Source organism: Ischnura elegans, chromosome 11 (assembly GCF_921293095.1).
Source record: "Ischnura elegans chromosome 11, ioIscEleg1.1, whole genome shotgun sequence".
In the NCBI taxonomy this organism is placed as follows: Eukaryota; Metazoa; Arthropoda; class Insecta; order Odonata; family Coenagrionidae; genus Ischnura; species Ischnura elegans.
Genome location: NC_060256.1, coordinates 13,377,025 through 13,389,675, shown reverse-complemented (window position 1 = coordinate 13,389,675; position 12,651 = coordinate 13,377,025). Strand labels below are relative to the sequence as shown.

General features: G+C 35.5%; 1 protein-coding gene across 1 annotated transcript; it reads right to left on the bottom strand.

The window, feature by feature from the left end:
• Nucleotides 1-4,725: 4,725 nt before the first annotated feature.
• On the bottom strand, nucleotides 4,726-12,253 carry LOC124167731 (ras-related protein Rab-1A). The gene is made up of 7 exons (XM_046545742.1): nucleotides 12,108-12,253; nucleotides 11,513-11,585; nucleotides 11,387-11,434; nucleotides 11,246-11,293; nucleotides 10,920-11,147; nucleotides 9,577-9,791; nucleotides 4,726-6,259 (listed from the first exon to the last, which is right to left on the bottom strand). The coding sequence occupies exons 1-6, from the start codon at nucleotides 12,131-12,133 to the stop codon at nucleotides 9,591-9,593; spliced, it is 624 nt and encodes a 207-aa protein (XP_046401698.1). The 5' UTR covers nucleotides 12,134-12,253; the 3' UTR covers nucleotides 4,726-6,259; nucleotides 9,577-9,590.
• Nucleotides 12,254-12,651: the final 398 nt, after the last annotated feature.

Below are 12,651 nucleotides of genomic sequence, written 5' to 3'. Positions count from 1 at the left end.
AGCGGAAGATGCTATGGAATAAGTTGAGATTCGGGATATGAGAAAACTCCTTTCTATTGCACGGAACTGCGGACGAATTTGCACAAAACCGAGATAGATGAATTACCCACCTGACCTTGGAGCCCCCCATTGTCCACCAGCTTCCACAGTTGGGCCCTCTGCAGCTGTGCGGTTACTCTCCGCATCCTCTCAAGGCACTCAAAAACCTCTTCACGGGTTCATTTACACCTTTCTCTCAGATCCATCTCATATTTTGTCTACCCTCTACTTGTCCAGCTAACGTGAGGGCTGTGGGGCTCCTGGCAATCGATAATTTCAAGCTTAGTCATGCCTATGTACTCATATCAGTGACTATTATACCATCCTTCTCATAGTATTCCCTCCTTGCATCTTTTCTTTTCCTGAATTCAGTACAAAGAAGGAACTTCTTCAAAGGTCATTCAACTAGAATCTCTATGATACTTGAGTTTGGGCATTGTTAATACCCCACTCATTTCTATACTTCATATCACTCATTTATTGCATGGAAATTTCACTATCAAGAAAATTACCTAGATGCTGTATTCCCTTTGAAAGTATCTTTTATGTTACATCACATATTTTGTGTAAAGGGAAATACCTATATGAAACATTTGCCACCCGTGTTAGCAATGCCATGTTTTACCAGTGAAACAAGAAATATGTTTTCATCTTTGAAGACACACTACTTACCATGCTCATTCCACAAAAAAACATCAATGCACACTTGGATCAACTTGGACCCTCAGCCACCACAGGAGTACCAATAAATTTAGTTCTCTGTCCAAGCCGTGGACAAAAACACGTCATTCCAACTACCGTCCTTATAAATGAAATTTGAGGTACAAGTGAAATTCACTATCATTTTACCCATGAACTTATCAAATCCCCTCCCCAAAAGTTATTAGGTAAAGCACTGTGCTGAGGTGTCAAGCTACTCCCTCTTTCAAAATGCTCAAATATTTAATGTGTACTATTGAAAATTCATGAATTTCAAGGAAAATTTTTGTAAATGGAATCCCATTTTGACTTACTTCCTGTAAAGGTTGTTCCACATATGTTTACAGTACTTTGAAGAATAGAAAATACCTTGTATGTGTCTTACACCATTCCAATGGCGATTAACATTCCATTTTGTTCATCAGTGTTGCATAATTAATGAAAAGACACCTATTTCAGTCAATAAATACAACACTCAGGGCAATGTGAATAAGTGAAATTAACATTAAAAAAGTGAAGACAGGAGAGATTGGGAAAATGAACAAGGATTGCAGACTAAGAACTGATGACACAATTGATAAACAGAAATCAACATAGTTATAAAAATCTCAATTAAACACCAAAATCAATCAATGCATAATGAGTTGACCAAGAATCGAAACACAAGCAAAGATCAAACCCAAAAGCCATTGGTTTGTGCACATCAGGCACGTTAATGCTGAGAGTTATGGCATACCACCAAGGCATTGCAGAAAGTAAGGAAACATCCCAAAACCAGTGGTGGATACAAATGGGGGACACAAGGGGCTAGCAGGTCCGCCCCCTTACAGGTCCGCCCCCATTGCAGAACCACAATTGTGATTTTTCTATATCATAAGATGGCATTGTCTTGTAAATGTGTGTAATCACTTTAATGAAACCTTTCTTAAACTTTTCATGTGACATGATTATTTTTTATTATGATAAAAGTAAAGGTAACTCAAGAAATATTTTGTGCCCCCCCCCTCGAGTTTTATTGCATCCCCTACTTCCCAAAACAATGACCTTAATCCACCCGTGTCCACTCATGAAAGAATGAGGGCAATAGGGTGGTTTCCTATTATTTTTTTATTGCTTTAATCGAAAGATTATTACTCCTAGAGTACGTATTTCACGGTTTTAGATTTTTAAATGACATCTATTTTTCGCGATTAAATGAAAAGTGAAAATTTTCAAGCGCGCGAAAACGCGACGCTTAAGTATGAATGCCGGGAAATATCTCCGTACGTCGTATTTCTGGTTCCCCCTCCCACCCGGTGAGGTGACCTTGAGGCGAGGCTTAGTGCTGATACGTCGCAGGATGCTAGCGGATAGCTGAGTACCTTGCTGGATGGTAGCGCTTGGCTTAAAAAAGGTTTATTAATACCTTATCAAACGAAGAAAACTTTCCAAACTTAGCCAGTTTTAATAGGTGATTATTAAGACATGTTTCCCTGAGCTCTGTGCCTCATGCATGCATTGGTAACCTCAGACGATGTATAACTCCTATCCTCTCGTGTAGAAACTAGGTCCCTGTGACGTCATGCGGAGTGGAATCGCATGGGCGCCAATCTGGCCTTTTTCAAATGAGGATAAAAATTGGCCCTTGCCATTCGTCTAAACCGGTATTTCAAAAACCAAATAATTTGTGTATTATGAATACACTAATGGTGGGTAACGAATCGCAATCAATGCCTTTCGTTTTCTTTGATGAAGGAAACTACCCTATTGGAATAAAGTTGTTTATTTATGCCCAACAGTGCAGGGGCACAGCTAGGAATTAAGGTTATGGGGGGTTTTAGACGCAACTAATACTGGGGGGTTTGGTGTATTGCATACCCACTGGGGTAAGGAGGAGGTGCTGAGGCCCTCCGCCGGAAAAAAATTAAGATAAACGGTTCAAAATGGTGATTTTTACGGCCTGCTGAGGGATATTATATTAATCCTCACACTATTCTATAGGCAATATTAATCCAATTAAGTAAAATACTTAACTTAAAAGTTTCTATGAGCTCTGGGGGAGGGGGTTTTATCCCCCAAACTCCCCCCCCCTCACTGCACCACTGAACTCTAATGAATTAAAATGTGCTTTTTATTTCATCAGCAACATACATGTTGCCTAATGCATTTACTCATCTTGACACTGGGGTGATGTACACAAAAACGTCATACTTTGTTGCCTTCCTACCCATGAAAGAATTGGGCTCTTACTTTTAGGTATGTTAATTATCACATTAGAAAGAGTCTTGCCATAGCTTCATGATGCATTTATGCACAATTATTCACAATTTACTTTAAAGATAAATTGGAAAAAGAACAACTTATAAATGGAATAACCAAGAGTGACAAATAATGTCCCATCCACCAGGATGGGGTTTTTGCAGTACAGTAGTAGTATTGTATTACCACGGTAGTTTTGCCAGAGCAAAAAAATTATTTTTAACATAAAATAAAAATGGTATCAGTATATACGTGAGATGAACCACTGTCTACCGTGAAAGCAATGACAGGTTTTTATTCCAAAAATTAACAGACAGTATTCGAAACACTGAGAGCAACTTTCTAAACCAGCGAGCAGGAAATTATGTTCAGCAGCATAATGGAACCTATATTACCACCAAAGCACGATTGAATACAACTGCTAAACTCATTGCACAACTTTGAACATCAATTCTACCATTTATATCAAACTAGTAAGAGATCAACATAAAAATAGTAATTGACTTGATGGTACTCACGAAAACAATTTAATTTATAACCATTTCCCTTCTACCCTTTTACTTTAACAATTGTCACATGCATTAAATAATATCTAGCCAACTTTAATAATCATGTACATTTTCATCACTAATAAACTATAGTAATTACACTCGGTCCAAATCAAAACAGGACCAATTTTTTGGTTTGAGAGAAAAGGACTATTTTTACTTAGGTTCTTAATGATGGTAACCACTATATTAAAAAAGGAAAATGACCATAAAAATTCAGACAAAAATAGTAACAGAAAGGATCAACTAATGCAAAATCTCCTTGGTGGTGGTGGATAATTGCCATTAACGACTGTAATAGTAACCTTGTAGGCTTTTAACAAAAATTATTGATTTTTAGGCATCTGTATCTCTTTCAAACCTTACCTTTGCTTCGACTTACCCATCCTTTCTCAAATAAAATTTTCCTCACACAACAGTCTTTACAGAATAACATATATCATGAAGTCCCTGACATTATTTGAGACACTACAACACTGTATATACCTGAGCAACTGACATTCAAGAATGTCAGGTTTGAGATAAGTTATTGTTCACCTTCCACAAGCATAATGAAATGACTTGCTACTATCATGTACTTCTGGCCAATATTTTAGCCTTCCACTTATATCTAAGGTTTTGATGAGATTACCACCTCCCTCAAAGCAAGAAAACATTCCAAATCACTCATGCCATCTATCACTGGAGCAGGGCACAGAGATAAGAAGTTCAAGTAATAGGAATGCACTCACTTTGGCCTTCAGGAAAAAAAAAGAAGCACCTTGTACCATCCATACCATGGTTAATTAGAAAAGTTAACAAAAAAGCATAACAGAAACTGAATTATTTACGAATTTCAGAGTGAAAACGCTGCCTATGAAAACTTGATTTTTTCTTTAAATAAGACAAGAAATGGATTTCATGCTAATTGAAAAATTTTTTAACAAAAATTTCCCAGAATTTTGTGATATCCCACTTAGATAGAAGTGTTACATGGTGAGAGCTTCATTTAATATACTGATTACTATTAGAGCTACCATAAAGAATCGGGAAACAAGAAATGCTGAGTAAAAATACATATGTAACAACTCTTTTGTGACCAAGTACACACAAAATAAGTGAAGGAATGAGCCATACCATCACATGGATAAGGGTTTACAGTGGTATGGAATGATTCCCAAATACCCACCAAAATGTTTATGAAAGAAGTAAAATATTCAAATAATCAATATGATCAATTTAATATGTTACGGAATGACAAAAATAAATAACATAAGAAATGATCTACCTAACACAATGGATAAATTGAACATAATTTAATGCTAAATTAATGATTGAATAAACTCAAATGTTTAAAGCTAGCACACTTTAAATATGACCATGCCATAAAGCAGGAGTTACCTAATACCACTCAAACTATCAAAACAGTAGAAATGATTTTAACTCCCATCTTTCATAGCACATAAAAGCATTTTGTCTATGGTTTCAGCCCTGAAAACACATTCAATACAATAAGCGATGATAATATGATTAATTTAACTCCTTCTTTACTGATATAACTGAAGCAATTTCAGGACTAAAAACAAGCAACAGCTCAACAATCCAATGAGGAAAAAAATCCTGGCTAAAATACGCTAGATGAAATAAATACAGGAAATTAAACAGCTACCTTCATGTATTTACAATGTTTTATATAACCATATAACACAAGTTAACAAGCATAAATCAGTGAGAAATAACTTTAATAAAATTGGCAAATTTTGAAAATTAAATTGAAAAAATAACTATTACATGATATAATCAAGCCCTTTACCTTTCATAATGAGAATTAAATGGAGCTCAAAATTATCTATACTGGGAACATTTATTTTCAGAAGAAACACTTACAATGAGCTAAACATGTTGCTATGGCCTTACGTGTTTATGGAATGACAAAAAGTTCATCTACCCTTTTCTTTCTTCGCTATGCAGGGAATAAAAGTTCCTCTGCCTCAAAACACTGCAGCATCAATTACAAAATAATTGAGTAAGCCAAAAAGGAGTGCAAAACTTTCATTTAGGTTCACATCACAAACAAATTTTGCATTCATATCAGGCATTGCAAATGAAAAATCAATCTGTGATTTTATCAGATATGAGTGTAAAGAATGTATATATTTTACAACTGCATAGAAATATCAATATTAAATACAAATTTAGATCCTTCCCTTTGAAGGATAGTAACACATACAGGGCTACTCCTGAAAAAGCATTCAAGGACAGCACTGTTTTTTTTAAGTTATCTACACAGAGAATGCTATCGAGAAGTAAACAAACAAAACTCTAGAGTTCCTCTGTGACACTTCCACAATAGGGAAATTCAGATAGTTCGTATCCGTTGGCATGTAAGACCAATTGACGAGATGAGCATATGGTATGCACCTGGCTTTTTATTGGTGGTTAATCTGGAATAATACGGATCCAGTTAATTTTCCTTTACGCAGCACCTCTAAGAAGAGATATGAACATCTGAAACCCAGTTATAATTAACTCCATTTTTCATCAGAAGGGCAGCACAGGGCAAAAGCTTGTCTTTGTATCACACACTCACTCATACACACCACCCACCCCTGCCATCTTCCTCCTCCTCTTCTTCTTTGGGTGAAAATATATTCACAAATTAACTTTAGCACAGCTTTCTCAGTCACAGGAACAGCCCCATCCCCTTTACAACATTTTCCACACTCCTGTGTAGTACCTTCTTTTTGTTATAATTACTGCAATGAAAGAAAATATTTTGGAGTTAATAGCTGCAGCTTCCACTGTGGGGGAAAAGATGCTTTCTGCCCACTTCAACCTTAAGATGCCCCCTTTGGAATGTAGGCAAAACTGCAGTTCTAAGCAACACCCATGCGTTGAACACTCGGAAGAATGGAGCAGAAATCATTTGAGAGTTGACCTAGACAACCATCCAAATATTAATTATAACTGTTCCTGGCTCAACTTTACGGAATCTCAACATCAACATACTTAAGCCCTACAGTATTTTCTATAGGATCTATTAGGGCAATATGCCATATTCCAAAATTGAAGAACACAAAAGCAGCAGTTTGAGGGTTTATCCTTTTGACAATCTATGCCCAATTGGTTAAGTCATTACAATGTATCTTCATTTCATTGTTTATATGCTGAAGTGAATGCAATGGTAGAATAAGTGAACTTTGTTATTTCCGCCGATTTATCTTTGACTTGCACAACATGCTTCACAACACTGTGGCATTATCTTATAGCCCCCCCAGCATAATGCAGAGGGGTATATGGGTGATAGGGGGGATTAATGGAGTGAATGGGATGGGTAGGCGAAAGATCGTAACCAGAATTAAATCTGAGGAAATTACAAAGTTTAAGAACCACCCATGAATATCCAATATTTCCACCGTGTAACACCAGAACCAATCAGCTGTATTAAGTAAATGTGCATAAGTTAGCAAGTTGGCACTGATGTTATCCTTGATGGCTATCATAAAATTAAACTTTAGAATGAACTACAGTAATTTCCATGCAATGCAAGTCATGGAGCCACACTGGATTTAATGTTATTTAGTCGTCGTTAGTAACCACCACCATATTTCTACATGTGTTACCCAGTCGATGTCTAATGACAAAGGATTCTTAGCAAACGCTAACACAGGATGGCCAAGAAAACACCAAACTGATATAACCCCACTCTTTCATGAATATGAGCCTTTGACTTCAATTACTGACACAAAAATCAAATGATAAAATATCATTAGGAGAGATAATTGACTCACTAATGAATTAGTGCTATCAGTTAAATAATATGTAAGTATTTACATGTGTTCTCTCCCTGTAAAAATCTGTATCCTTGAAGAAAGAGGAGAAATTTTAATAAGTGTTAACACCTGGTTACACGGCACATTAACTCGTACAAATTAAAGTGTGAATGGGTGAACAATTCTGGTGGACTGGAACATGTACAAATGCATGAACCAAATAGAACATAGGTCCTATTTTTCGTTCATGCATTCGCACAAATTGGGAGGTTAAATGGAGCATTTCCATGTCCATTCATGCGTTCGCACATTTAGACACTAACTTGCACTTGTTAATGTATTGTGTAACCAGGCCTTAAGAGGTTCATCATAGACAAAGTGATAGCTAAAAAAAATTGAAAATCTGCTCTTAACTTCTACAAACAAGCAATAAAAATCTACCATTCTTTGATACTTTCTTTAATATTAGATTAAAATGCAGTCACTCGGAGTGAGAACTTTACAGTTACAATTTTCTCCTGATTCCAATACCATAATTACAAATATTCACAGGACAAATGCTGCTCGTAGAAAAATTGGTACGAGGACATTTTGTTTCAAGGATGTCCATTTATTCTCCACTATGAAATATGAGATTCTCTCTAACTGAATGTTATTCTAAGCCCACAGGCATGAAGCAGTGTGACATGGTAACAAATACATTTGTTTACTTCTGAATAAAAAGATAGTAATATGCAAAATACATCCCTTTAAAATCCCTGTGCTTCATTGTCCTTTAGTAAAGGAATTATAATTCTGTAAATTATACAATTCCCAAGCCATATCTTAAATGATGTAAACAGGGCACATACAAACTTTACATTTTCAACTTTCCTGACTTACACTCAATTTCTTTTTTCAATTTCCCTGTCAATATTAATGTCAAAGCAGCAATATACAGAGATTTTATAGAAAAATACTACCAGGTACATTGTGTAATAAAGTCAAATAATCATATGTGTATCACGAATAAAGCAAAGTAACACCAAGTTAGAGCTACCCCAGATAATAAGCTATCTTTAAATGTTAGTAAAACCCATTATTTAAATTTCAATCTTAAGAAGAAGATAATAAATTTTAATCCAATAATTAACAGTTACCCTATAAAAGAACTTAGGGTAACAAAGTTTTTAGGTATCTGGATTGACTCTAATCTTTCATGGGAAGAACACATCAATAAATTAACTCAAAAAATGGCACAAATCTGTTATGCATTCCGTGTACTCAAGGAAATCACTTGTATTCAGGTATTGAGAACGATATATTTTGGCTATGTGCAGTCACTTCTTAATTATGGTATTCCATTTTGGGGCTCCTCTATCTTCCTACCAAAATTATTTAAAATGAAAAAAAAAAAGATTATTCGCATAATAACTAATTCCAATAATAGAGCTCCCAGCAAACCTATTTTTGAAAAACTGGAAATCTTACCACTCCCTTGTATATATAATCTTGAAACAGTCTCTCTTATTAAAAAAAACCAAGACATGTTTATTAAAAATTGTGACATTCATAGTCATAATACAAGAAGCCAAAATGAAATCCATGTAAGTCAGCACCGAGTAAATAAAACAATTAAAGGCATAGACCATCAGGGAATACTTGTGTATAATAAATTGCCAAGCTATGTAAAAAATATCAAAAGTTCCTTTAAATTTAAGTGTGCCGTGAAAAAACTACTTTTAAGGAAATTATTCTATAGTGTGGATGACTTTTTAATGTAAAAAAATTTAAGTGTGTAATTGAAATGTGTTCACAAAAAAAAAATTTGTAAACTGTATGTATTTATATTTTTTTAAATATTGTTTTGTTATTTGAGCATTGTTTTTCCATTCATATTGTGTAATACATGTAACATCCTTGACAAAGCCATGCATAATGCAAATGCTTACAGTGACTTAATAAATCAATCAATCAATCATGCCACCTAGCCAAAATGACAACAGACCACCCACCTCGCCAAACCAATAATGCAAAATTGGATATTCAAACGTGACTTTCATCTCTTTGCTTTCCTCTCTTCCCCTGCCGTAATCTAATTTCCCAGACCAGGATGAACCCTGATCAAATACTACCATGAGGGTAACAGCATATTAAAAGATAGGCTCTGCTAATCATTTCGGTCTTCAAGGGTACGGGCGTAAATAACATAACAGAAACTAAACATTTTCTCAAAGAAAATGAGTGGCGCTCATTTTTTTAGAAAAGTTTTCGACCCTCTGCACACCATACAACACAGGACTCATGCCAATAAAACTTACTGTGTTATTTAATTTCAGCAGCATCCAGCTTTCATGCTGGGCTCAATTGGTCTACCATGGTCGATTTTAACTTTGTTTGCTGTGTCTGCAGCAGATGAGGGTGGTCCAACCCTACCCTTGATTTCAGCTGCCATGGTCATAAATGCCTGTTCTACATTTTTGGATTCCTTAGCAGATGTTTCAAGGAAAGGTAACCCCAGCTGGTCAGCATACTCCTAATTGAGGAAAAATTTTAGTCATTAATTTCATGCTGGACTTAAGTAAATAACATTTTTCGGTAGTAATTGCTTTACTTATGCTTTAAATGGTGACTAATGGCCAAACAAAAATTATTTAACCACACAACACTTGGTAGCACTTTTTTCTCCCAACCAAGATGATCAATTTTAGACTACTCAACCTTAAAATTTTCTATAGCCATACTTATATTAATGCTATCTGCGTAACCCATCACCCTCAAGGCCCTTTACAAGATGGTCCTGATTACACTTGAGTGATATTAATTTATTCAGGTATCCTACCAGCACATTCCCAGCAATTAAGATGCAAGTTCCAACCAAAGAATGGTGCATAGTTGAGCAATACTTTTGGCTTATGTAAGTGAAAATTTGTCGTATTCATCTACTTCTAAATACTATGACAGATAAAGATCAGGGTAACACAAACTTACAGCTTAAAGATATGCTGTAGCTTGAACATAACTAGTAGATTATTTAGAGATAGAGAGGTTGATAGGGATTGCATGTATTCGACATGCTAATAAATTGTAAAAGCACCTCCTAGGAAAACTTATTTGCCCAGTAAAACATATGAAAAAAATTAGCTTTTCTCAGCTCTAAATGGCCTATAACAAGCAGTTGTCTTACGGCACATGTTTGCCAAAAGTGCTTTCATGAGGAAGAAAATAATTACATAAGAACAACAACAATCACGTAAAAAAACACCCAAGAACAGTCCAACTAGCATAGACAAATATTAAGGAACGCAGAGTTAAATCAATATAATAGACCAACTATATACAACTGAACGGATAATCATCTAATTTTAAATATTTTCCATTTTGGAGATCACAGAAAACGGATAATTGAAATTTCAATTAAGAATGCGGCGATTGACAACCCCACCATTGAGGACCATTCCGGGGGAACTACTATCACTCTCTGATATTTGGAATGATTAAGGATCCAGGAGACTTTTTCAATCACAAGATATTCACCACAATCACGTCTGTAATGAAATCGCCAAATTTAAGGCTACCAAAAACGCAAATGGCATACAGTTCAACTGAACTCGAGGAACGATCTTAACCAACGCGTTAGCGTTTCCTAGTGTAGAATACTCACCTTTGCCGTAGAATAAGCAACTACTCGCTTCTGCGTCAGATCACACTTATTTCCCACCAACAACTTATTCACACTATCGCATGCATATCGATCGATTTCCTCCAACCAGTTCTTAACGTTGTTAAAAGAATCTTGATCAGTACAATCGTACACAATAATTATTCCTTGAGCTCCTCTGTAGTAACTGGAAGTAATTGTTCTAAAACGCTCTTGCCCAGCAGTATCCCACTTAAAAAGAAAATGATAGATTCATGAGGAATGTTTTAGGCGGTTTAGGTAAGTTATAATTGACAAATAATGCTACGAAATACGAATAAAGAACATACGATTTGAAGTTTGATGGTCTTATCGTCCAGTTCAATTGTACGTATTTTCTGAAAGAAAATTTAGAAATAAATTGATTGACAACTATTTTCTTAGAGCGAAGTTCACTTGTTTAAAATAAATCTCAATAGAGGATTACTCACAAAGTCAACGCCGATGGTACTAATATAGCTTTCCGTGTACGTGTCATCCTGAAATATTTATAAAAATATTACATGGACATTCGTGATGAGCAATATGACCATTAGTCACATGAGACAATGACTTACCGCAAATCGTAATAGCAAGCATGATTTCCCCACTCCTGAATCACCGATCAACAGCAATTTGAATAGGTAGTCGCTGAATGCAAAATAAAAAAGTAATTAACATGATATCATAACAACGGAAGCCCTACTAAATCCTGAGTACGCGATAGTAAAACCTATGACCTTAGGGCTTTAATGCAAATTGAAATCCACCCATAATGGATCTTCACAAGCTAAATAATTCCAAGTACACAACACTAACAACTAATCTATAGGATAGATAATAATCACTACTAAATTGAAATCATTAGACAGATGAAAACAATACGTAAAATGACTAAAATCAACGAAATACGTCGCAATATTAGATCAAAGATCCATCATGGACGATGACTCATTATCACCACCTTTGGCACTTAGCAACATTTTACTCCTCATAAGGTTTCATATTGCCTTTTGGGCGTCTATTATTATGCTTAGAACTAACGAGCATATACGAGAGCACAATTATTAATTACGTTATGAGAAACTAGATGCGAATTGACACAGGCATATACAGCAAAAATGGGGTATGGCAATTACAATACAAATTCAGAGCCACAAAAAGATTACTTACTACTCAGGATTCAATGTAGAAACCATTTTAGAATTGTATTCGAATTCTTTTGAACGCTTTACGTACTAGAACTGACGACTACACGAACTACTGCTTGCAATCGCAATGGCTACCGCCTACGTACACCAATTCTGCCCTATAGGGGTCGCTACCATTGACGTAATGCCTGTGTGGCAGTGGGTATGAAAAATTTCACCTACAACTTAATACGGTATTTAAAAAAATAGTTTCCGAAGGCTTTCAGAGCTGCAGAATCAGTAATCGGAAATGAGAGATATTGAAAATGTGCTGAAACTGGCAATATCTAACTTAAGGGAAAGAATTGCAACGTTATGCATCAAATAGCGTGTAATTGGAATATATCTTAAAGCGAAGTAGGAACATCCCAAGCTATTTAAAAACAAATTCATGCATTTGATAATGCTCAATACAGAATAAAAGCAAGGATAAATTATGCGATAGACCGCAGCGCATAATTAAAACAGGTATACATAATGATGTTCTGGTTTCCCCTGGCTCGACAAGTTTTTAAAATCGTCTGTTC

Excerpts from the sequence above, each read along its gene's own strand:
- LOC124167731 (XM_046545742.1), bottom strand. The coding sequence starts at position 12,133 with ATGGTTTCTACATTGAATCCTGAGTA. Across the intron at positions 11,435-11,512 it reads GCTTGCTATTACGATTTGCG|GATGACACGTACACGGAAAG; the intron begins GTAAGTCATTGT and ends TAAATATTTCAG. Across the intron at positions 9,792-10,919 it reads TTGCTTATTCTACGGCAAAG|GAGTATGCTGACCAGCTGGG; the intron begins GTGAGTATTCTA and ends TTCCTCAATTAG.